The sequence below is a fragment of the Emys orbicularis genome, chromosome 3 (assembly GCF_028017835.1).
Source record: "Emys orbicularis isolate rEmyOrb1 chromosome 3, rEmyOrb1.hap1, whole genome shotgun sequence".
Classification (NCBI taxonomy): domain Eukaryota; kingdom Metazoa; phylum Chordata; order Testudines; family Emydidae; genus Emys; species Emys orbicularis.
The window spans coordinates 2493980-2517849 of record NC_088685.1 but is presented as its reverse complement, the minus strand read 5'-3'; the positions used below and the strand labels follow the sequence as shown (position 1 = coordinate 2517849).

The 23870-nt window shown below is 43.6% G+C and overlaps 1 protein-coding gene across 1 annotated transcript in view; it reads left to right on the top strand.

Moving 5' to 3' along the window:
* The window catches only part of DTNB (dystrobrevin beta), a 346393-nt gene that overhangs the window by 254649 nt on the left and 67874 nt on the right, over window positions 1-23870 (top strand). Inside the window, exons 11-12 of the mRNA XM_065400623.1 lie at window positions 9577-9666; window positions 17136-17223. Coding sequence (XP_065256695.1) covers window positions 9577-9666; window positions 17136-17223 — 178 coding nt within the window. The remainder of the gene's footprint in view (window positions 1-9576; window positions 9667-17135; window positions 17224-23870) is intronic.

The following is a 23870-nucleotide window of genomic DNA, read 5'->3' as shown; positions in this document are numbered from 1 at the left end:
GGCCTAGGATTCACTGTAAGCATATGATTAAACTGCTTGTTTATTTGTTGCTATCATAATTTGCACGGAGACAAATAAAGAGTGCTTATCATTCAAAAAACTTTGCTTTTATTGCACAGAAAAGTACAACACACACACACACACACACAAATGCACAACACACACACACACACACACACACACAAATGCTTGGGGGGAGAAGAGGTACCAGGAGAGGGCTGACTTTCAGAGCTGTGCATAAGACCAGCAATCATTTGAAAAGGTGTCCATGGAGGTGGAGTGAACAGGAAAGCGAGAAGTCCCAGAAAGCAGAAAGGAATGCGCGGGTGGAGTTTGGGGAGGGTATGGGAAAGAGTTCTGAATGTGCTGAAAGAGAGGGCGGGCATGCATCTGCTCAGACTGAAGCATTATGAGGGACTGCAGCATGTAGGTTTGCTGCTCTATAACTTTTATCATCCTCTCAGTTGCGTCCCTAACGAAGGCCTCATTTTCTTTTCTGTCCTACCTGTCAATTTCCCTCTACTGCTTGCATTCCCTCTTTTCTGATTCTGAGTATTGCAGCATCTCCCGGAACATGTCTTCTTTGCTCCATCTCATGTCTTCTTTGCTCCATCTCACGTGCTTTCTTATCTGGCGGAGGCACTCTGCCAGTGTGTAGGGGGTGCCTCTGAAGACCACGTCTGCATAAGCACAAGGAACAATACACAGAAGCATGATTGTTAAGTACACATACAGCATTGAAACAGTACAGTAAAATACACCTCTGCTAACATACCAATCACTTTTTTGCTGACACTTGACAAGCACACTTGCTGGCGAACACACCAAGCATGGTGAGTTTCCCCTGGGGCGGGGTCATTGTACATGGAGAGAAAATCAATATGAAAGGGTCGCGGTGCAGTCAACTAAGGACAATATTCTAAATGTTCTCACCCTTTTCCAGAGGGTGAGGGTCATTGTAGCAGATAGCTCACTCCTAAGGGTAAGCAGGGACTACTACACCCTTGTGGCTTCCACCCCAGTCCCTATGCTGCTTGCCTGTGTGCCGCTTTGGTCCCTGCACATGTGATTGCAGAATGGCATGGGAGTTTCCTTCCATGGGGGAAGGAACAAAGCAACTCTGCCAAGGAACGTTCAGCAGAGGATTGCCAGGTACTTCCAGGAAAGATTCCTAGAGATTTCTCTGGAGGATTCCCGTGAAATCTTGGTGTGCATCAACATCTTGTATCACTGTACTGCTTAGCTGCACAGGAAAATGTCCAGTACACAGAAACACAGCCAGCCTTGTGCATTTCTATGCCCTCAGCCCACCTCTGCACTTCACAAAGCAAAACAACTTACCAGGGGTCTCATCTCCTGCTTCTTGCTCGCCAGAGTGAAACTGCTGAGACTGGCTAGACACTTCTGGAGTGGAGAAGAGCTCCTGGCTGGATACACCATTGGCAACCCCGCCATGGGCTCCACATCGTTATCTACCTCCACTTCTTCATCGATGACTTCTTCCTCTGTGTTTCTGCCAGCTCCAGCCCAGCCGAAGTATTCACAGGGCACTTGGAGATGGAGGTGGGGTCACCGCCAAGGATAGCATCCAACTCCTTATAAAAATGGCAGGTCTGTGGCGCAGCCCCGGAGTGACGGTTTGCTTACCTTACCTTATGGTACGCATGCCTCAACTCCTTGATCTTTGATCTGCACTGCAGCATGTCCTAATCATAGCCCTTTCTGCACAGCCTTCAAGAAATCTGTCCATAGGTATCCAAATTCCTACAGCTGGAGTGCAGCTGAGACTGCACAGCCTTCTTGCCCCGAATACCGAGCAGTTTCAGCAGCTCTGCATTGGTCCAAGCGGGAGAGCGTTTGCTGTGTGGAGCCGCCATGGTCATCTGGGAAGATGCGATGTGAGCTCTCGATGCCCGAGCAAACAGGAAGTGGCATTTCAAAAATTCCCGGGGCTTTAAACGGGGAGGGGTGGACAGTTGCTTTTCTGGCTGCGGAGCTGGAACTGTTGACCACGGCGGTCAGGATGGGCATTGGGGGACACTTTCTGGAGGCCAATTAAAGCAATAAAATCAAGCACGGTGTCTACACTGGCAATTTGGCGACAAAAATTTTGCATAAAGAGCCCGATGTCTCTCATCGAGGGGGTTTTATTTTGTCACCGAAACTGAAGAGTTTTGTCGACGAAAGTAGCATTGTAGTGTGTACACCTCCATTGTTTCATCGCCAAAAGCTGCCTTTTTGCGAAAAATCTCTGCAATGTAGACAAGGCCTAATACTCTGGCACCAAACAGATTATACTGTGTGTCTGCAGACAGAATGCCCAAGAGGGTTGGTAGCCAGCCACAACTTTCAGGACCTGTGTGGCTCAAGGAGCCATGCTATGGCTATTGAACCTGAGAAGCAACCAAGCACTGTAAATTCAAACCCAACCTTTGGAAGAAAGCTGAAAATAGGAGGGAAAGGATGGGACACTGAGAGTGGTGACATGAAGGTGGGGAGAGGGCAAGTGGGAGAGATTAGTACCCTGGGGTGCCTGTCAACCCCACATTCTCCCCTCCTGTTTATGTGCTGGGATCTGGGGGTCCCTTTCCCTGCCCCAATGTGAGCTTGGATCTTGGGGGCTCTGTTAGTCAGAGCAGGCCTGAACCCCTCTCCCTGGCCCCCCATGAAAGCTGGCATCTGGGAAAGCCCTACCACTCTGGATGGGGAGCTGAGAACAGGCATGCTGAGAGCATACACCAAGAACACACTGCTGACACTGGGCTGAGGAGTTGAGAATGGTCATGCATGATGCTTACCACAGTCTCTCAAGTACTGGTACTGTCAAGGGAGGGTGAGACTGCGCACAGAAATGAATGGAGCAGTTCATACATCTCAGAGCTATTACTTCAGGCTGCATTCATCTCCATAAGGTGTTCTCATTCATCTGAGAACATCACATTGAGATGAATGGTCCACTTCATACCTCTCAGAGCTTGCTATGCTTTCAGGATTATCCTGTGCTGGGAATCTGGATATAGCAAAGCGGTTGCTGATGATCAATTTCATACAATATTATAGAGGAGGACCAGCTCTGCTACAATTAAGATTGAGACGACTTTCTGTTTAAAGGACAATTTTACTAAGTGCTCTAAAATCCACATGCTTACTCAACTTGGCTTGAAATTTGCTGCACCTCAAAATGTACAGGAAAGGGCTAGTGATTCAAACATGGGATCATTTGAGCAAGAGGTGACTAGGACACGGCCCTCGGAGAAAACAGCTTTTCTTAAAGTTCACAGATTCAAGCAACCCTTGTTTCCCCACACACTTGATTTCTGAAGTGCAAATGGCTTAATAGGATGGGAAGGGAAAGATGAGGTAGAAATGGGATGCGGGGCTATATGTGGCAGAGCATGGTGAGGGAGAGGGCGTTACAGAAGAAAATAGACACACCGGTCTTCACTCACATGGTAAAAGTGACTGTAACCACCATGCAATGAAAATGTCAGGTTTTTTTGAGGAGGTAGACCATGTATGAGATTCCTTTCAACAGCCCTGTTAGCAATTACATACCAAACATTTCCAAGCATGACCATCATCCCCATTACACTATAATAAAGAGTATGGGGGGCGCACTTAAGAATAACATAACAACCTTCTGTCTGAGTAGAGAGAACAGTGGACTGGGACTCAACAACGTAAACCCTGTGCTTGGTTCTGCCACTGGCCTGCTGGGTGCCCTTGAGCAAATCACTGCACCTCTCTGCCTCAGTTTCCCTATCTGTAAAATTTGTATGATGTTTCCCTCAGTAAATTTCTTGGAGATCTATTGATGGAAAAGCATTGTGTAAGAGCTAAGTATTATACTTACTTGGCTACAGCAGCATCTCAGTTGTACACCTACATGATAACTACTGGTGCCTAAATGACCACTAAATTCTACCAACAACATTTCTTTTTCCATTAAAAAAATCAGTGAATTTACTGACAAAAAAATTTTTAACACAGCATTATGGCTGCCAGGTGGTGTCTCAGGCCCCTCCAGAATGCAGAGTTTAGGCCTCAACTGGGCACCACATTTCAGGAAAGATGTGGACAAATTGGAGAGAGTCCAGAGAAGAGCAACAACAATGATTAAAGGTCTAGAAAACATGACCTATAAGGGAAGATTGAAAAAATTGGGTTTGTTTACTCTGGAAAAGAGAAGACTAAGAGGAGACATGATAACAGTTTTCAAGTACGTAAAAGGTTGTTACAAGGAGGAGGGAGAAAAATTGTTTTTCTTAACCTTTGAGGATAGGACAAGAAGCAATGGGCTTAAATTGCAGCAAGGGAGGTTTAGGTTGGACATTAGGAAAAACTTCCTACCTGTCAGGGTGGTTAAGCACTGGAATAAAATTGTCTAGGGAGTTTCTGGAATCTCTATCATTGGAGATTTTTAAGAGCAGGTTAGACAAACACCTGTCAGGAATGGTCTAGATAATACTTAGTCCTACCATGAGTGCGGGAGACTGGACTAGATGACCTGTCAAGGTCCCTTCCAGTCCTATGATTCTATGATTTGCCTCTCGCTACACTATCTCTCAACAATCTAGAGACGATACTAAATTTGGACAAGTGGTCCTCCAGTCCTTGTTCAATCAGATTCCGAACCCACCTCCAATTGGGACTGCTTGTGAGTCACCGATAGTAGAATGGACACCTGCAATCACTTAAAGAGGAAGAAACAGTTACTGACCTTTCCGTAACTGTTTTTTGAGATGTGTTGCACATACCCATTCCATGACCTGCCCTCCTTCCCCTCTCTGTCAGAGTCTTCCAGTGAGAAGGAACTGAGGGGTGCCAAGGGTGACTCCACCTTTATGCCTGCGCTCTGTGCGCAAGGTACCACAAGGCGCTCTAGCTGCCCCAATGGCTACCGCTGAGGGAAAATCTCTCTGACAAATGTGCACTGGCGAGCACGATCACCTACAGTGGAATAGACATGTGCAAAACATCTCGAAGAACAACAGTTATTGAACGGTTAATAACTGTTTCTTATAGTACACGCCCACACAACCTTAACTCTGCCCTGTTTGCTCATAACTCTCAGCCGTTGCACTGTACCGGACAGGAGCTACCTACACATGCCCTATACGCCACACAAACATTTACTGAGCAGCAAGCTGAGCTGTAAATCTACAGTGTTTCAGCATGCTGCACACTAAGTGTGTTTGTACCGTACGTCTAAGGCCCTTCATTTTCTGCCTTTAATTTCTTTTTATTTATTTTTTTTACTGAAAACTTCCCAGGTTTTACAAAAGCTGTTACTTGGTTTTTACTGATTTTTCACCTGAATTTTGGACCAGTCTCACAATCACAGCACTGCCAAGCTGCTCCAACTAATTCCTCCATTCGATACAGTTGCACCTAACAGCGAATTCAGCTGAAGTGCATGCAGATAATGCCAGTGACTATTGCCAGTTCCAGGGGGGAAAAGTTAACGTTGCTTGGATATGTACCTTAATTCTGTATTTCCTGGTTTTCAGACATTTGAGTTTTGCTGAACTTGATATTCTGAAAGGGCAAGAGATAGAATCATAGAAATGTAGGACTGGGAGGGACCTCGATAGTCCATCTAGGCCAGTCCCCTGCACGGAGGCAGGCCTAAATATACCACCAGGTAACCTTAACTGTGTATTGACAAAGTGTTTTGTCTGTGATTTCATTAATGTCCGTGATGTGTTGAGATACTGTTGTGAAGGGAGCTATATAAGTACCTAGAGTGGTGGGAGTGTATCTTGTATGTTGGTACCCTCAAAGCAGCAGAGCACAATCTGACTCTTATTATAGTGGCACACCAGAGTGTCTCTTTCACCTTCCCCAGTGTGGAAGCTCTGCTCCTCTGCATGGAGCGTTGAGAACCGGCATGGTCAGGGCATGCACCAAGCACAAAGTGCTGAGAAAGGTGCATGTCACAGGCTCACAAGCACTGGGAAGGTGGAGATGAGAACAGCTGGTGAGATAAATGGATCTGTTCACATGTCTCAGAGCTGTTGTTTCTGGCTGTGTTCATCTCAATTAAGTGTTGTCACTGAGCAGAGAACACCTCATTGAGATGAATGGGCCATTTCATACATCTCTGAGCCTCTTGTGCTGCCAGATGAATGTACAGAACACCTTCCCCATACACTAGGCCCAGATCTACCATAGGGATTTTGCATCTCCACTTACTTGCCCCTTCCTGCCTCCAGCTGATACAGGCACTCCTCACAGCCCCACCACCTCCCTATTGTCCCTCTAAGCTTACCAGATGCATGGAGTGGTAAGGAGGAGGGTGAAGCTGGGGGGTGGGGAAAGCACAAAGAGTGGTGATGTGCAGGGAGGAGCTTGGAGTAGCAAGGGAGTACGGGGAGGTTTGAAGCAATGGACATGTTGGAGGGAATGTTGGAGTGGTAGGGAAGTCTGTGCAGTTGTGGGGGTGGAGGAGGGTATGGGCATTGGAGCAGGAAGGGGGAGTGTTGGACCAGTGCAGGAAAGAGTAGGTGGAAAGGTGAGGGTCAGATCTGTGCAGTGGGGGTGTTGGAGGGGCTTCAGCTCTGTTCCCTTCAAATCAGTCCATGAGTGATAGGTACTTTCATGGCCCCTATCACTGTAGTATCTGAGTCCTCGCAATGTTTAATGCATTTATCCTCACAACATGCCTGTGAGGTAGGGAAATGCTATTAGCCCCTTTTTTACAAAAGGGAAAATGAGACACAGAGAGACTTGAGGTTCCTGATTAACTGTTAATCCACTTTGTGGATTAAGCTAATTCAGAATAAAGCATTTACTCTGGAACAGAAGTATTCACACAGAGAGCTATTCAGGAAGAACTATTCCACTTTAAATTCACACCCTACCTCAATCTGAATTAACTTGCCTGGGGTAGACAAGACATAAGTGACTTGCCTTAGATCACACAGCGAGTCTGTTGCAGAGCAGGAAATTGAACCCAGGTCTCCTGGCTCCTAACCACCGGCCCATCCTTACTCTCATGTCCCCACTGACTCCATGCTTGTCCCTGCACTATTCCTGCCTTCGCTCTCCAGCTCCTTCACCTGCGCATCCCATGCTGACGCCTGCCTCTTCATGGGGAGGATTATGGGTGGCGGGTAGAAGAGGTCAGGGGAGGCTCAGCCTCCCCAAACAGGATGCGGCGCACCTCCCTCTGGTGGCATGCTGGCCCTCCACCTTCGGAGCGCTGCTGCTGATAGGGCACCCGGGCCGTAACCCCACCCTGAGGCCCCGCTCCTGCTTGTCCTCTTCCCCTGTGGCCCCACCCACACTGACTCTTCCTGTCCCCGCTCCGCCTCTTCCCCTGAGGCCCCCCTGCCCGCTGCTTGTGCCTTTCCACCCCGTCCCCTGAGGCCCCACCCCCACCCACAGGGGTGCAGAGGCATGAGCAGCAGGAGGGGGGCCTTGGGGAAGGAGGAGAAAGGAGCGTGTGGCGGGCAGGGGGGCCGAGCAGGAGCGGAGCCTGCGGTGGAGTGGAGTGGAACATGGGCGGAGCCTTGGGGGAGAAGGCCGAGCGGGGGCAGGCCTCGGGGCAGAGCAGGGGAGTGGAGCCACGGTCTGGTGCCGGTGCCCCCATGCACTTCTTGGGAGCTTCCAGTGCTTATGCCCAGCCTCCCCAAATGCAGGAGTCACGCGCCGTCCATGGGGAGGGTGTTTGGGGAAGGACAGAGAGATGGGAGCTGACGAGATGATGCAGAGGCAGTGAAAGGACTAGCATACAGCCAGCACATTCTGTGGCCAGGGCAATCATTGACCAGGGGCCAGAGGCAGTGGAGGAAGAGAGCTGCACTGTGGTAAATGGGTGTGCTAAGAAATTATTTTGTTTTCAAACCAAGGAATTAAATGCCCAGACACTTTAACGCAGAGTTACGGTTTCCCATTGGTGCCTGGTGCCCTTCCAGAATGTGGAGTGTTGCTATACTTAACTCTCTGAAAACTAGGAAATTCAGAGTTCAAGTACAAGCGATCTCTATGTGAGGTCAGGGGAAAGGGGGCGTCTGGAGCAGCAGTGAACTGTGTGGGCTAGGGTGTGGTTGGAGAGGCCTGGCTGCTGTGTGCACAGGGGGCCTGGCTCGCCGTATGTACAGCTTAGCCTACATAACCAAGGAACTATGTGACCTAGTAAACTGCTGCCTGTGGTGTGTTCACAGCAGCAGAGGGCATCAGACCGCAAGGAGCAACTTTTTACCTGTGAATTGCCTTTGAAGTGCTAATGGCTGAATGGGGTTATTCAACTATTACCACCATCCCACTATAACAAAGTTGTACAGGACAGGAAGGATCACTTAGGAATTACATAGTATCCTTTAACGTTTGGCCAGCCACAGCAGTGCCTCAACTGCAAAGGTTGTGTTGGCATGTACCTTAACTCTTCATTTCCTGGTTTTCCGTGGTTTGAGTTTTGCTGAACTCAGAAAGGCAGGCGATACCACTGGGCAAACTTAACTCTGCATTAACAAAGGTTTTTGTCAGTTAATTTAGTTGCACACTCATGTGCAATACACTTAGAGACTGAGTGAAAAATCTGCCATGCATGATCAGGACAGTTTTCAGACATCATTATATTTTAAATTAAAACCTTTTTTTTCTCCAAAAACTAAAAGTGCTAGTCTTCAATGAGGGCTATGTCCATTTCAAATTTAAAAGTTCAACCATTTTTGCTGAATTTTTCACAAAGGTAAGAACATATGAAACAGGTTATAATGGAAACTGTTTTGCTGTCTTCAGCATAGTGGTTACAACTGTAGGCCTGCTATAATGGGGATCTAAAATTAAAGCTTTTCAGTATCTCACAGTAGTCAGGTTTCACAAAAGACAGGCGTACATAGATTGCTTAGGAGTTCTTTCTGTACAGTGCTTAATGTTAATTCTCTCGCTTGTTACAAACCCATTATTGGAAAGGTTGCTTGTTGCCCATAGGGGTTTACGAGGGTAATTCCATTTTGCTTCTTCATTATAAGGTCTTGCTATGCTTCAGGCAGATTTATATAGCAACCAGCTGTACCTTACAAAGAAGAAAGAGCTTGTGTGTCTGAGAAATGTGGATTGTGGTTTCAGAGTATCCAGTGCACTGCCACTGAAAGCAATAGGTGTCATGTTTTAAAAGATATCTCCAAAACAAATGCCTTCCTGGACATGTCTAGAGTAGGAATTAATTGGAATGTCATGCTGAAAGGCCGGTTTTCAATACCTAATACAGGAACGAAAGAAAATTACACAGGCACAGGAAATTTGAGAAGCAAAAACATATTTTAAAATGACTTGCTATCTTAAAATCCTTGTGATATGTGTGTGCCTTCCAGAAATGAAACTACTAAATGCAGGTTGGAAGGAACCCACAGATTGATAGGGTATTTGGGGAGGAATATCTGTGAGCACCCAGTTGTTAGTAGGTATCATTTTCATGTGACTCTTGTTGAAACATGTGTGTATTTTTAACTGTTCATCAATCTGTGTTCATTTTAATTACTGTTACCTGTGTTTTGTTAACACATTAATAATTTGCTTTATATTTGTTTTTTATGTTTTGTTTGCTTTCTTTGCCTTCATTACTACTAGGTTGCAGTACAGACTGGACACTGCCAATCGTTTAGCTGATGAGCATGCACTGATAGCAACATATGTGAGCCGGCTACAGAACGGTACACGGTTAGTGTTAGGAAAGCTTTCATGGAGTGGGTTTGGGGACAATAATGCTGTTTTCTTTGGGAGATTTACAGCAGGGAGGTGAAAGTCACCCCATGGCAGTAGGTCTGCACAAGGCCCTCCACACCACTTAAGCCTCTTATTAAGAGCTTACATGGTGCTTATATGGTGTGCAGGGCTTTTCTCACCCTTTATCCCACAGTGAATTTTATTTAAATCAAAAACATATTTTTTGGTGTTTTCTCAGGGTTTTGTGCAACTCTCGCTTTAATTTTTTTTTTTTCAATTATGAACTTAGTTCTAAAAATGCATTAAAAACTGGCCACCTTTGTTACTGTAAACAATTTAATGGTAGTTCTAGGAAAACACTAGAATGGTTTCAGCATAGTGGTCCATGGACACTGAACCATTTTTTTTTTAGATCCTATTCACTGCTCTACTCAAGGGTATATGTGCCCCAGCAGATGCAACTGGGGCAAATCTGTCGAGAATCCTTCAAATCATTCTGAAAATACACATGCACATGACTTACGTAACATGCCATGGTCTCAAAACTCCAGTCCTTTATCTTTCCAAAACTGTGTGTGAGAAGTTTGGTAAGTGCTTTGGAGAGATCCTCTCTTCTCACTTACAATTAGTGGCTGTGTGCATTTACCTTTTATATCTGTAAATCTAGATTCTGTGTAAAGAGAGAGGTCTAAAAAGGTTTCCCCCAGAGCTCTAAAGCATGGTGGCTTCACTCCACCATAACTTCATTTTCTACCACTTTGCTTCCCTGGCCTGCAAGTCTTCCCCACCCCACTTTGGGGCCTAATGATCCATTAACAGAGGCGAATCTGTGCTGGAGAGGAAGAGGAGGTGCAGAGCCCTAGAGGGTGTGCCTGGAGACTTTGCATCAACCTGTCCACACGTGCCCACTGGCTAAGATTTTTGGAAGAAGGCCATATGCCATCATTCTTTCATTTAGCAATTTCTGTCCCACAGATATGTGGGAAAGATGAGCTCTAGCTTTCCAAATCATGGAGAGAAGTCAGTCATTCCCCCTGAAGGTTGAGTCACTATTCTCTGCTAACACCTGTTTACCCAGCAGCATATAGCACTGTCCACCATGTAACAAGCAAGGAATTCCTGACTCCCCACGTCAAAGGATTAATGTAGTTATTTCAGCTTAAGATGAAAAGGAGCTGGTGATGAGGGGCTGTCACACTGACTGCACTTCAAGGCACATACATGAGATTTGAGAAACTACTAGATGTAGCTAATAGCTGCCACATTGCAAAATGTTGGAGCACTTGGTCTCAGAGGGAGGATTTTGCTCCTTCCAAAGCATATTGACATGTTATTTAAAAATTAAATAAATTCTGCCCTCAGTGTGTCTGGCAGAGTTGATCAGGAGAGAGTGCTCCTCCACATCCCTGATGAAGCCTCCACCTCCGATATCCATGCTTTTGATCTCTCCCAGCCATCAAGAATCCCATGTACAGGTTACATCCTTCTGCCTGAGATAAACTGGTGGGATTCTCTATGCACCATAAAAAGTCATTGCCAAAGGTGGAGGTGGCCTGCCATTCCAGGACTCATACACACTCAGTGAATAATAATAATAATAATCACTCCCTCTCCTTTTATAGATTCATAGAATTTAAGGACAGAAGGGGCCTTTAGATTATCCTGTCTGACCTCCTGTGTCGCACAGACCATTGCATTTCACCCAATTACCCCATATTATAGCTGTGTCTTCAAAAGAGGAAGGGAGCTCACTGGGTCCAAGAGATGCCCCTGGGACACAACAATGTAAACCTTATTCATTGTATTTTCTGACTGGAAGCCACTCATAATGTGTGGGACTTTGAAATTGGTTTGGAATCAAACCACATGCACACAAGTCATGAAGATCACCTCCAACCCCTCCAAGAAAGCTAGCTCTTAGTTGGGACACACCCAGGAATCCACAAGGGACACAAAAGAGAGATACTTGGACCAACTGTCCCCATTTCACTTTCTATCAATTTTTAAAAAACATCAAAACTGTTATAAAAATGCTTCATTTATTGAAAATTGGGTTTTGTGGGAAACCAATTTCAATAACCATTGATAAAAATTCAATTAAAATGTTGAAAAAATGAAACATGGGTCTGTCTTGAACCCCATGAAATGGAAACAGCTTAGAAATTTAGAAATTTCTTAACATTTTTTAATTTTTTAACAAGCTTTAGTTGACTCTACTGCCTGTGTGAAAGAAATCTCCCTTGCTGTCCTCTGCAGAGCAGCAACACGGACCTCTCTTCACGCATCCATAAAGTGATATTGATTGGAACCAGCCTCCTGAGAACATATTTCCTAAATAGGAGAGAACCAACTCTCTCCACCGCACCCCCAGAGGAGTTTTGTTTATTTGGGGGATTTTATGTTCTGTTGGCCAAATATCCCTATTTGAAGTCATTTTCTCATTTTTATTGCTACCTTCACATTCCAGTGTCAGAGCCTCTCTGGTATCTGTTAGCAGCTAAAATTTCTCATTGATACTGATGGTCTTTTCTGTTGCTGCCTGTTGCAGCCTATTTTTTGTTTGGGACATCCTCAAACTTCTTACCATTCAAGTGTGAGAATCCTGTGGAGACAGCGGCCCTTCTTCTCCTGTATGTCCAAGCTGCAGTGGAGCATGGCGGTCTCAGGGAGCCAGTTGTGGGCTGCCTGGCCCCAGCATAAGTTAGAGCAGAAGGACCCTGCTCTAATCTGTGCTGCTGGCGTAAAATCCTTTATTCCAGTGAAGGATTAGGCATAGTGAAGCTCAGTTGTTACTCCCCAGGTCTTCCCTGACATGCTCCTGTCTTCCCCTTTACACTGGGGAAAGGGGAATGACTGGTGCTCGCTCTATGCCATTCCCCTCCAGAAGAGAAATTCTCTGCTAGGAATCTCTGGTGAGTTTATGTCAACTTTGCATTCTGTAAGCAACACAAAGTGGTCAGAGCTGTCTGGAGACTTTGGCCCAATGTCTTTAAAGTAGGGGAAATTATGTTATTACATAACTGCTTATCTGTAAGTATCTTATCATTTCTTGGAAAGGGCCATTTTGAAAATAGCCTGTACAGGTAGTGCATGGTAGCCAATATGGCTCATTCAGGCTCACACTCTACCCTCCTCCTGCTGCCCTCAAAGGCCAAAAATTCTGAGCTGGTCTTGTGTTAGAAGAAACAGTCGTAAGAGTGAGAATCCTGTGAGATTGGCTTCAGAGCAGTAACTACAAGTAAATGATTTTTCTTTACTTCGTGAAGCAGGATATAGGATTCTGTGACATTTCATAGATTGCTGTTTAATACCCTTTATAATATTCCTACAGTATTGTTAGATATGGTACATGTGTATTGCACTGAATGGTGAATTGTGCCTTCTGTTTCCATGCGTGAAGCCTGAGTTCTGTATTAATTGACATGTGGAAGTCTGAGGTATAAGAGGCAAGTTCGAACTCAAGTACCTTTCTACACACATAAGACTTCTGACAGTAATGAAGAAGAAACTGTAGATTTTCTCCATTATAATATTAATTTTTGAAGATTTTTTTTCTCGTACATTTTAGCATAAAGAGAAACTGTTTCAGGAAGTTAAGAGATACCAAATCATGGACAAAGGGAGAAGGGAACAAAAGGTCCTGCAGCAAGAGAGCTGACTAGAAAGAAGGGGTCAAACAGCTTAAATTGCTGATGAAATCCACACAGGTCTCAAAATCAAATTCAGAAAGCAAGGTAGGGAAGGTGGACCTACAATAAAAATGTGCCATGGTCCAGAAAATGTGTTTTGAATATACAGTGTTATGGGGGGGGGGGGAAATAGAAACAGGGAAAGATCATCAAGGCCAATACAATGGTTTATCTCATCTCTTAATACTACTTAATACTACTTTCCTAAATTTTCACCTTACCTTACAGGCCCCTCTTTCTCTAGTATCGGTGCATCTAGATCACTGAATAACTTCAAATTATTCTGTTTATGGACACACGTTAGGCCAAATTCAGAGGTATATCTGAACTGGTATTATTTACACCTACTTCCAGGCCTTTCAGTCTGTAAATTACAGCATTACCTTAATTCAGCTTCCTCACGCTTCCCTGCTGTGTAAGATATAACCTCTGACACCCCTCCTCTGACTGACCACCTAAGTCTGGAGGAGTCCAAGTTAATGAATTTGAACAAATCCACATTTTAAAATAAATGTGAGGTATGTAACTTGAATTCTACTGTTTAATTAAAATGAATATTTGCCTGTGAAATTAAGGTGTAGTTAATGATTGTACAAAGTAATGCAGGTATTTTAAAAAGTGTCCTGCCAGGCACTTAACATTTATTTCTTTACCATAATTTCATTTTTAGGGCTTGATTCTGATCCTGCATTTGATTGCAAATGCATAGGTGCACATCACTGCATGTTTTCTGACATCCAGCACTACATCTGTGGATCCAGTATCAAGAAGCAAGTCCTTCTGGCATTAGGCTACATCGCAAAATTGAGCCTTATTAAAATATTTTATTACCTATCATTTTAAAGACAAACTATAGTGGAGAAAAAAGACATACTGTAGTGACTGAATCAGACACCAGCAACAAAGGCAAATATTTCAATTTAACACTAACTTGAAAAGCCTGCTCTTTCACATGGCATCTCACTTCTGATTTGTTGTAATGGGAACTTTGCAGCCCATAGTCTGAGCTCATAGCAGGTCTTTATATTGACTAATTTCAATTAATTCAAAACTTACTGTTTGTCCACGGGAGCTTGATATTATTATATTTTAAAAGTTGTTTAGTTTAAAACAATTTCTAAAGTTTATAGTGTGTTATATATTAGTTATGCCCTGCCAGGCTCACCAGACTAGTATAAGCACTTTGCTGAATATATAAATAGTTTGAGACCCATGTTGTGCTCTCTTCCCACCATAGATTTCCCATTAGTCCTGAGGATCACCCACCAAAATTATCAGACACATAGATGAACACGGTTTGTTGGAGAAGAGCCAACAGGGATTTTATAAAGGGAAATCATGCCTCACCAATCTATTAGAATTCGTTGAGGGGGTCAAAAAACATGGACAAGGGTGTACTTGGACTTTCAGAAAGTGAGGGACCTAGTCAAAGGCTAAAGGCTTTTAAGCAAACTAAGCAATCATGACATAAGAGGGAAGGTCCTCTCATGGATCAGTAACTGGTTAGAAGACAGGAAACAAAGGATAGGAAGAAACAGTCAGTTTTCACAGTGGAGAGAGGTAAATAGGTCCCCCAAGGATCTGTACTGGGACCAGTGCTGTTCAACATATTCATAAATGATCTGGGAAAAGGGGTAAACAATGAGGTGGCAAAGTTTGCAGACAATACAAAATCAATGGCTATTAGCCAGGATGGGCAGGGATGGTCTCCCTAGCCTCTGTTTGCCAGAAGCTGGGAATGGGTGACCGGGCATGGATCACTTGATGATTCCCTGTTCTGTTCATTCCCTCTGGGGCACCTGGCATTGGCCACTGTCGGAAGACAGGATACTGGGCTAGATGGACCTTTGGTCTGACCCAGTATGGCCATTCTTATGTTCTTAAATTTACTCAACATAGTTAAGTGAAAAGGTGACTGCAAAGAGTTACAAAAGAGTTTCACAAAACTGGGTGGCTGGGCAGCAAAATGGCAAATGAAATTCAATGTTGATAAATGCAAAGTAATGCACATTGGAAAACATAATCCCGATTATATGTAAAAATGATGGGGTCTAAATTAGCTGTTACGACTGAAGAACTAGATCTTGGAGTCATTGTGGATAGTTCTCTGAAAACATCTGTTCAATGTGCAGCGGCAGTCAACAAAGCTAACAATGTTAGGGACAATTAGGAAAGGGATAGATAATAAGACAGGAAATACTATAATGCAACTATATAAATCCATGTTATGCCCACACCTTGAATACTGTGTGCAGTTTTGGTTGCCCCATCTCAAAAATGATATATTAAAAATGGAAAAGGTGCAGAGAAGGGCAACAAAAATGATTAGGGGTATTGAACAGTTTTCATATGAGGAGAGATTAAAAACACTGGGACTGTTCAGTTTGCAAAAAAAGACACCTTGGGGCGTCTATGATATGATAGATGTCTATAAAATAATGACTGGTGTAGAGAAAGTGAATAAGGAAGTGTTATTTACCCCTTCTCATAACACAAGAACTAGGGGTCGCCCAGTGAAATGAATAGGCAGCAGGTTCAAATGAAACAAATGGAAGTATTTCTTCACACAACACAGTCAAGCTGTGGAACTCGTTGCCAGGGGATGTTGTGAAGGCCAAAAGTATAACTAGATACATTCATGGAGGATAGGTCCATTAACGGCTATTAGCTAAGCTGGTCAGGGATGCAACCCCACGCTCTGGTTGTCCCTAAGCCTCTGACTGTCACATTCTGGAACTGGATGACAGGGGATGGATCCTGCGAAAATTGCCCCATTCTGTTAATTCCCTCTGAAGCATCTGGTGCTGGCCACTGTCAGAAAACTGGATTAGAGCTAGATGGACCATTAGTCTGACCCAGTGTGGCCGTTCGTATGTTTACCACCAGAGTTCCTATTTTTGCTTTTGCTTCTCCAGCCTTCAACTTCCAACTTTTCCTACTGTTTCATGGTGCTGTCACTGTGGATCAGAATTGCTGGAGACATTTTCCTCCAGAGCTCGTTTACTGTTTCTCCCAAGACAGCTGCAGTAATATTTCTACAGAGTGATGTGAGGTCCTTACCTCTGCACCTGCAGCCGTATTGCCCTGATCCAACATCTGCTGAAATTAGGCAGAGTCAGGTCAAGCCCTAAAAGTGCTATCTCTGCAGCATCCTCAACCTCTGTCAGCCATGGAGTGAAAGACAAATTCTAGGTCTCAAACTCAAATCCTTGCATGCCTTGTACATTTTACTCCTGCCAGGCTGGCCTATCAGCAGTATTTCTGCATTTTAGTTTATCTTTTTCAGTGACAGAGCGAATTCTTCTCTGGTTAGCATGATTTACTCATTTTTTCTTTTTGGAAACCATTCTCGATTTGACATTTGTCACATAGATCTTTTAAATACAGGACTTTCCACCTTCACCATTCAGTTTAATTACCCGTTTTGATCGGGGTCTATTAAAAATTTCCTTGGAAAAACAGTATCGTTTTTGCTAACAATCTTTTTATGGGTTTTTTTTTTCAGTTTTGGAAACTTATTGTTTGAAATATTTAACACTAGGCTGGACAAACCCCTGAAGAATAGACTACTGAGAGAACAATCTTGTGCTAGGCCCTGTGTTCGAGATTGGGAGAAGGGCATGGTCTAGATGGTTTCTGAGAGGGGTTTTTCATTTCAGATTAATTTGATTCTACATACTGATGCATCCTTTTCTTTGACATGTACAATGTAATGTCCTGTGCTGAAGCTATGTGTATTGATGGGGATGTGTTGACTTTTTGTTCCCTTGGCAGTGTCTTGGACAGCCCTAACAGACTTGATGAGGAGCACAGACTCATTGCCCGATATGCTGCCAGGCTGGCTGCAGAAGCTGGAAATGCAGTAAGTAAATGCATTGACTCTCCAATTTGATTTTCTCTGGTTTCAGAGTAGCAGCCGTGTTAGTCTGTATCCGCAAAAATAACAGGAGTACTTGTGGCACCTTAGAGACTAACAAATTTATTAGAGCATAAGCTTTCGTGGGCTACAACCCACTTCTTCGAGAAGTGGGTTGTAGCCCACGAAAGCTTATGCTCTAATAAATTTGTTAGTCTCTAAGGTGCCACAAGTACTCCTGTTATTTTTGATTTTCTCTGGCTCTTTTCTTATTAAGGAAGGTAGCAAAATGTTTTTCAGAGCTTTGATTAGTATCTTAACATTGTGCTAAATTGAGTCAAATTGTCTTTTTTTCTGCTTAGCTGATGTAAAATGAGGCATTATTTCCCTTTCCACTCCTTTCTCACTGTTTATAGCATGAATACCACCTTCTCAAGAAGGTTAGGGAAAAGATGGGAAATGTCCAGGAAATGGCAACATGATTGCAAGCATGGAAAGACTAGTCCTATATAGTGTAGAGAATGGACAAATAGGAGGACACATGATAAAAGCATATAAAATATCACATGCTACAGAGAATGTAAATCAGTCCCTATTTATGTTGTCTGACAATACAAGAAAAAAGGGGGAATCCAATGAATTAAAAAGACAAAAAATTTAAATTGATAAAGGAAAAACTTCTTTACACAGTTCATAAAATCATCGAAGTGTAGGACTGGAAGGGACCTCAAGAGGTCATCTAGTCCAGTCCCCTGCACTCAGGACAGGACTATGTAATAACTATTGATGTCTATATATTATAGCACTTCTAGTACCTTTAGCTGGAAGAGCCCAGAGGAATCTGGCATGTGGATTTAGGAATGGGAAAAACATAGGTGATTTTGAGGTTGCAGATAGGAAAACCCAGAGAACCCCTGTTGCATTATCATTAACTTACCTGAGAATTCCCTCAGCATTTCCCTCAGGACATGGACTCTCTATGCATCCTTCAGTTCAGCAGCAATGAACTCGAGTTCCTGCAGCCGCACCTCCTCACTCCTGGCCAGTGTTCCCTTTTCATCCAAATTAATTGCCAAAAGATATAATAGGGAACTTGGAGAACATGCAGAACTAAGAATTTAGTGAGAGTTAATAGAAGATTAGCTGTTTATATCAAGGTTAATAAATATCTGGCTTTTTTCACACTAGCTGATGCATTCCCATGGGGAGACAGTAGCATTTATACTGACAAACTTCCCCAAGGTATTCAGCTGGGAAGATCTGCTCTGAACTACAGCCAGGGTTCTATAAAAGCACCAACAGCATAGGCCACCTAAATATGCACTGAATCAGATTTTTCCAGCTGATGGGGCCATGCTCCCTGCCCATGTAGAGATTACAGATACACAGAACTCTGTGGTCAGGGTGAATGCAATACTGTTTTTATGTCCTGTTTATACAGACTCCTTACCATATAACTCCTATGTCCACCCTGAATAGTAGCTCTAAATGTTCACCACTAACACTGCCTTAATGACACACTCTAAGGCCTGTTCTGACTAGCTTTGGGCTCACTGGTGTGGAGTGGGTTGATGGAGTCTTGCACTCAGAGCCCCAGTATTGCACTGTACCCCTTCATCCCCAGCTCAGACAGTATGGCTACCCCATCACCATTTCAGAATTATGAATACCCACCTTGTCCTCAAACAATCTTTAAAAGTATGACTGTCCACTCCAAGCCAGTGAACAGTCTGAATTTCCTCTGCCACAGTGTAATCTCTAGCACAGTGGTTCTCAAACTTGTTCCGCTGCTTGTGTAGGGAAAGCCCCTGGCGGGCCAGGCCGGTTTCTTTCCCTGCCGGGTCTGCAGATTCGGCCGATCGCGGCTCCCGCTGGCCGCGGTTCGCTGCTCCAGGCCAATGGGGGCTGCGGGAAGCGGCGCGGGACAAGGGATTTGCTGGCCGCCGCTTCCCGCAGCCCCCATGGGCCTGAAGCGGTGAGCCGCGGCCAGTGGGAGCCGCAATCGGCCCAACCTGCAGACCCGGCAGGTAAACAAACCGGCCCGGCCCGCCAGGGGTTTCCCCACACAAGCGGTGGCCCCAGTTTCAGAGCCACTGCTCTAGCAGTATGAATGCTTCTTGCTACCTCTGGCAGAATAAATACTCTCATCACCTCCTCCTGCAGTGTGTATGCCCTTTCACTAGCTCCATCAGTATGCATTCATACAGTGATCTGAATTCCTGAAGCAGATCTTTTCCTTTTGTAGAGCTTTAATAACAAGAAATGTTTTCAAATTCTAGAAATGGACACATCAGCTCTTCATTATCCCTTTGATGGGGCTGTCAAGTAAATCTCTTTATTTGAATTTTCTGAAGTCATTCAATTCACTATACACACGGATTGCTGTAGTGATACAGTATTTAAGTGACTGTTCTCTGTTGGTGGGAAGTGGGGAATTTCTGAGTAATCTTTGTGTAAAACTTAAAGTTGCTGAGAAGCTTAATAATTTCTTTGCATCAATCTTCACTACAGAGAGTGCTGGGGAGACATCTATCCCTGACCTATTCTAAGTTAATAAAGGTGAGATACTCTCAGAGATTGGTGATGACAGAAAGAGATGTACTGAAATAAATCAATGATTTAAAAACCAGAAAGTCATCCAGTCCAGATGGTGTATATCCAAGAATTCTGAAGGAGCTCATGTATTAAGTGGCTTAGCAGGATAAAAGAGAACTGGTTGACAGGTTATTTAGACTTTCAAAAGGCCTTTGATAAGGTACCTTACAAAAGGCTATTAAAGAAGCTAAGTCATTATGCGGTGAGAGGCAAATTATTGTCATAGATCAAAAACTGGCTAAGAGATAGGAAACAAAGAATAGGAATAAATGGTAAATTTTCATTGTGGCAAAAGGTTAACAGCAGGGAGCCTAAAGGTTCTTTACGAGGTCAGGTGTTATTAAATATATTGAATTATCTGGAATGGGATGAATAGTGAAGTAGTAAAATTTGTAGAAGACACAAAGGACCTTCACAAAATAGAGAATTAGTCTGAAAACAAGAAGATAAAAATCAATAAAGACCAGTGCAAAGTACTACGTTTACGAAGGAAAGAATCAAATGCACAACTACAAAATGGGGAATAACTGGCTAGGTGGTAGAATTCCTAAAAAGGATCTAGGTGTTATAGTTTATTACAAATTGAATATGAGTCAACAATGTGATGCTGTTGCGAAAAAGGCAAATATCATTCTGGGGTGTATTCATTGGAGTGTTGTATGTAAGACCTGGGTGCTAATTGTCCTCCTTTACTCATCACTGGTAAGACCTTTGCTGAAGTATTGTGTCCAAGTCTGGGCACGACACTTTAGGAAAGGTGTGGATAAATTGGAGGGAATCCAGAGGGTAGCAACAAAAATGATAAAAGATTTAGAAAACCTGACCTATGAGGAAAGGTTAAAAAAACTGGGCATGTTTAGTCTTGAGAAAAGAAAACTGAGGAGGGACCTGATAACAAAGTCTTCAAATAGATTAAGGGCTGTTATAAAGAGGACAGTGATCAGTTGTTCTCCATGTCGACTGAAGGTAGGACAAGAAGTAATGGGCTTAAGATGCAGGAAGGGAGATTTAGGTTAGATAATAGGGAAAAGTTTCTAACTAAAAGGGTAGTTATATTCTGAAATAGGCATCCAAGGGAGGTTGTGGTATCCCCAACATTGGATGTTTATAAAAACAGGTTGGATAAACACCTGTCAGATCTAGGTTTATTTGTTCTTACCTCAGCGCAGGAGGTTGGACTTGATAACCTCTCAAGGTCCCTTCCAGCCCTACATTTCTATTAGTCTATAAAGTTATTTAGGTTAATCAAGTCCAGAGAGGCCTGTGAGGCACTTCAGAGAGACCTAACCAAGCCAGGTGAATAGGCAACACAATGGCAAATGAAATTCAGTGTTGTTATATGCAAAGCAATGTACATTTGAGTGAAAAGTTTAAACCACTCATACATCTTACAGCGTTCTAAATTAACTGTATCAACTCAGGAAAAGGTCCTCCATATCATCGTAGATAGCTCAGTGAAGGCCTCAGTTCAATGTGGTGCTAGAGTGACCAGATAGCAAGTGTGAAAAATCGGGACGGGGGGGGGAGGGGTGACGGGTTGGATCACAGAAACCCCCTTGGGAGCTGCCACCTAATGTACCAAGACTACTTCTATTCCTGTTTTCCCTGCCAGCTCAGGACTCCAGCACCCTGTCTTGCTGAGCCAGACACTCCCGTCTGCTCCAACACAGACCCAGGGTCTGAATTACTTGCCCCAAAGCTGCAAGTTTACCTGAAAACAGCTCACAGAAGTGTGCTTGTCTTTAGCACTCAGATGCCCAACTCCCAATGGGGTCCAAACCCAAATAAATCCGTTTTACCCTGTATAAAGCTTATACAGGGTAAAATCCTAAATTGTTCGCCCTCTATAACACTGATAGAGAGAGATTCACAGTTGTTTGCTCCCCAGGTATTAATACATACTCTGAGTTAATTAATAAGTAAAAAGTGATTTTATTAAATACAGAAAGTAGGATTTAAGTGGTTCCAAGTAGTAACAGACAGAACAAAGGAAGTCACCAAGCAAAATAAAATAAAATGCGCAAATCTATGTCTAATCAAACTGAATACAGATAATCTCACCCTCAGAGATGCTTCAGTAAGTTTTTCTCAGACTGGACACCTTCCAGGCCTGGGCACAATTCTTTCCCCTGGTACAGCTCTTGTTCCCGCTCAGGTGATAGCTAGGGGATTCTTCATGATGGCTCCTCTCCTCTTCTCTGTTCTGTTCCACCCCTTTATATATCTTTTGCATAAGGTGGGAACCCTTTGTCCCTCTGGGTTTCCACACCACCTCATTGGAAAAGCACCAGGTTAAAGATGGATTCCAGTTCAGGTGACATGATCACATGTCACTGCAAGACTTTATTACCCACTTGCCAGCACACATGTATACAGGAAGACTCACAGTTAAAACACAGCCATCTGCAGACAATGGTCCTGGTTAATGGGAGTCCTCAAGATTCCAAACCACCATTAATGGCCCACACTTTGCATAATTACAATAGGCCCTCGGAGTTATATTTTATATTTCTAGTTTTAGATACAAGAGTGGTACATTTATACTAATAGGATGATCACACTCAGTAGATTGTAAGCTTTGTAATGATACCTTACAAGAGACCTTTTGCATAAAGCATATTCCAGTTACATTATATTCACTTATTATCATGTTTTTATAAAACCATATAGACTGCACAAGGGGGTAATTGGCACCTATTTAAGAAAAAGCCCCAAATATCGGGACCGTCCCTATAAAATCAGGACATCTGGTCACCCTATGTGGTGCTGCAAGCAAAAAAAGGAAACAAGATGTTAGGCTGCATAAAGAATTTGAACATTTTCTCTGTGAAGTAGGATGGCATCTCCTCGCAGTGAGCTGCACTGGTTCTCTGAGGTCAAGTGGAGGCATTCTGGATTTACCGAACATTTGAAGGCATACTTTTCAAGCAGTAACGCCTGCACACATCAGGGATAGATCCTGTCTCTTTCACGTGAAAGTGGTGGGGTCTGAATGGGATTTGCACATGTGACTTCCATCATCTGCACATGCTGGTGATAGTGTTTGGGAAGTGCATTTGCATGCACCAGGTTATGCACTGACAAATGAATTTCCTAGTTCCTCAACCACATTCCAAAATCCTGTTGCCTTGGATAAGGCTCCCTCTGGCTGAAGTAATGTGTGTTCTGAGGAATTACTTCAATTTCAGATGGCTGCACTGGATAACCCAGAGTTTATTAAATTGCATATAGTAGAAAACAATCTGAAGCCTTCTAGACTAGAGGGAGCAGATGACATTGTTTCAAATTCACATGCCTTGTGTAAATTCCAACATTCTGATGCAGTGGGGTCTCTCTGGATAACCATAGGATGCCTGCCTATCACACAGAGAACTGCTATATCACAGGGAGTAGGGAAATGTTTTAGGGATTAGTTTCCTCTTAGATCAGTGATTGGTCAAGGAGAGATGAAAACATGCTACTCTACTGAACCCCTAAGCAAAGTAACTGCTAAGGAATTTCCAGTTACTGAGAACACTGTTGTTGCAGCACCAGAGGAAAAATAAATGCCTATGCACTACACATTCAATATTTAGAACTCAAATGTGTGTCTGTGGATAAGAATGTCAAATGCTCCACAGATACTGCATAGTTCATGCTATTTAAGAGTGGTAGGGTTTTATGTAGTTAGAGTGAGTGCTGATTAAAATCAATACCACGCTGCAGCTAAAAAACTCCACTCAGAGATGCAGTCTAGCCATTCCCAGGGGCTTTCACACAGAATAGAAAATACGGAGAGAAAAAAATCTTGCTAGAGAAAAGGTAGCTTTCCTTTGTGGCAATTTGAATTCCCATTTTACATATGACATCTGGGAAGACGTTCCCTCTTCTGCCTCATCCTGAGAGTTTCCCCCTATAAATAGCAGCCCATCCAATGTTATTGCATCGATATTTTAGCCACGGCAGATCCTTCCAGTGTGGCCCTGCCTCTCAGTAAGCCCATTCTGGACCCAGTTAATACTCCTGGGGGGATTTTGTGCCAAAAAATTCAATACTCTGAATATTTTGTCAAAATAATA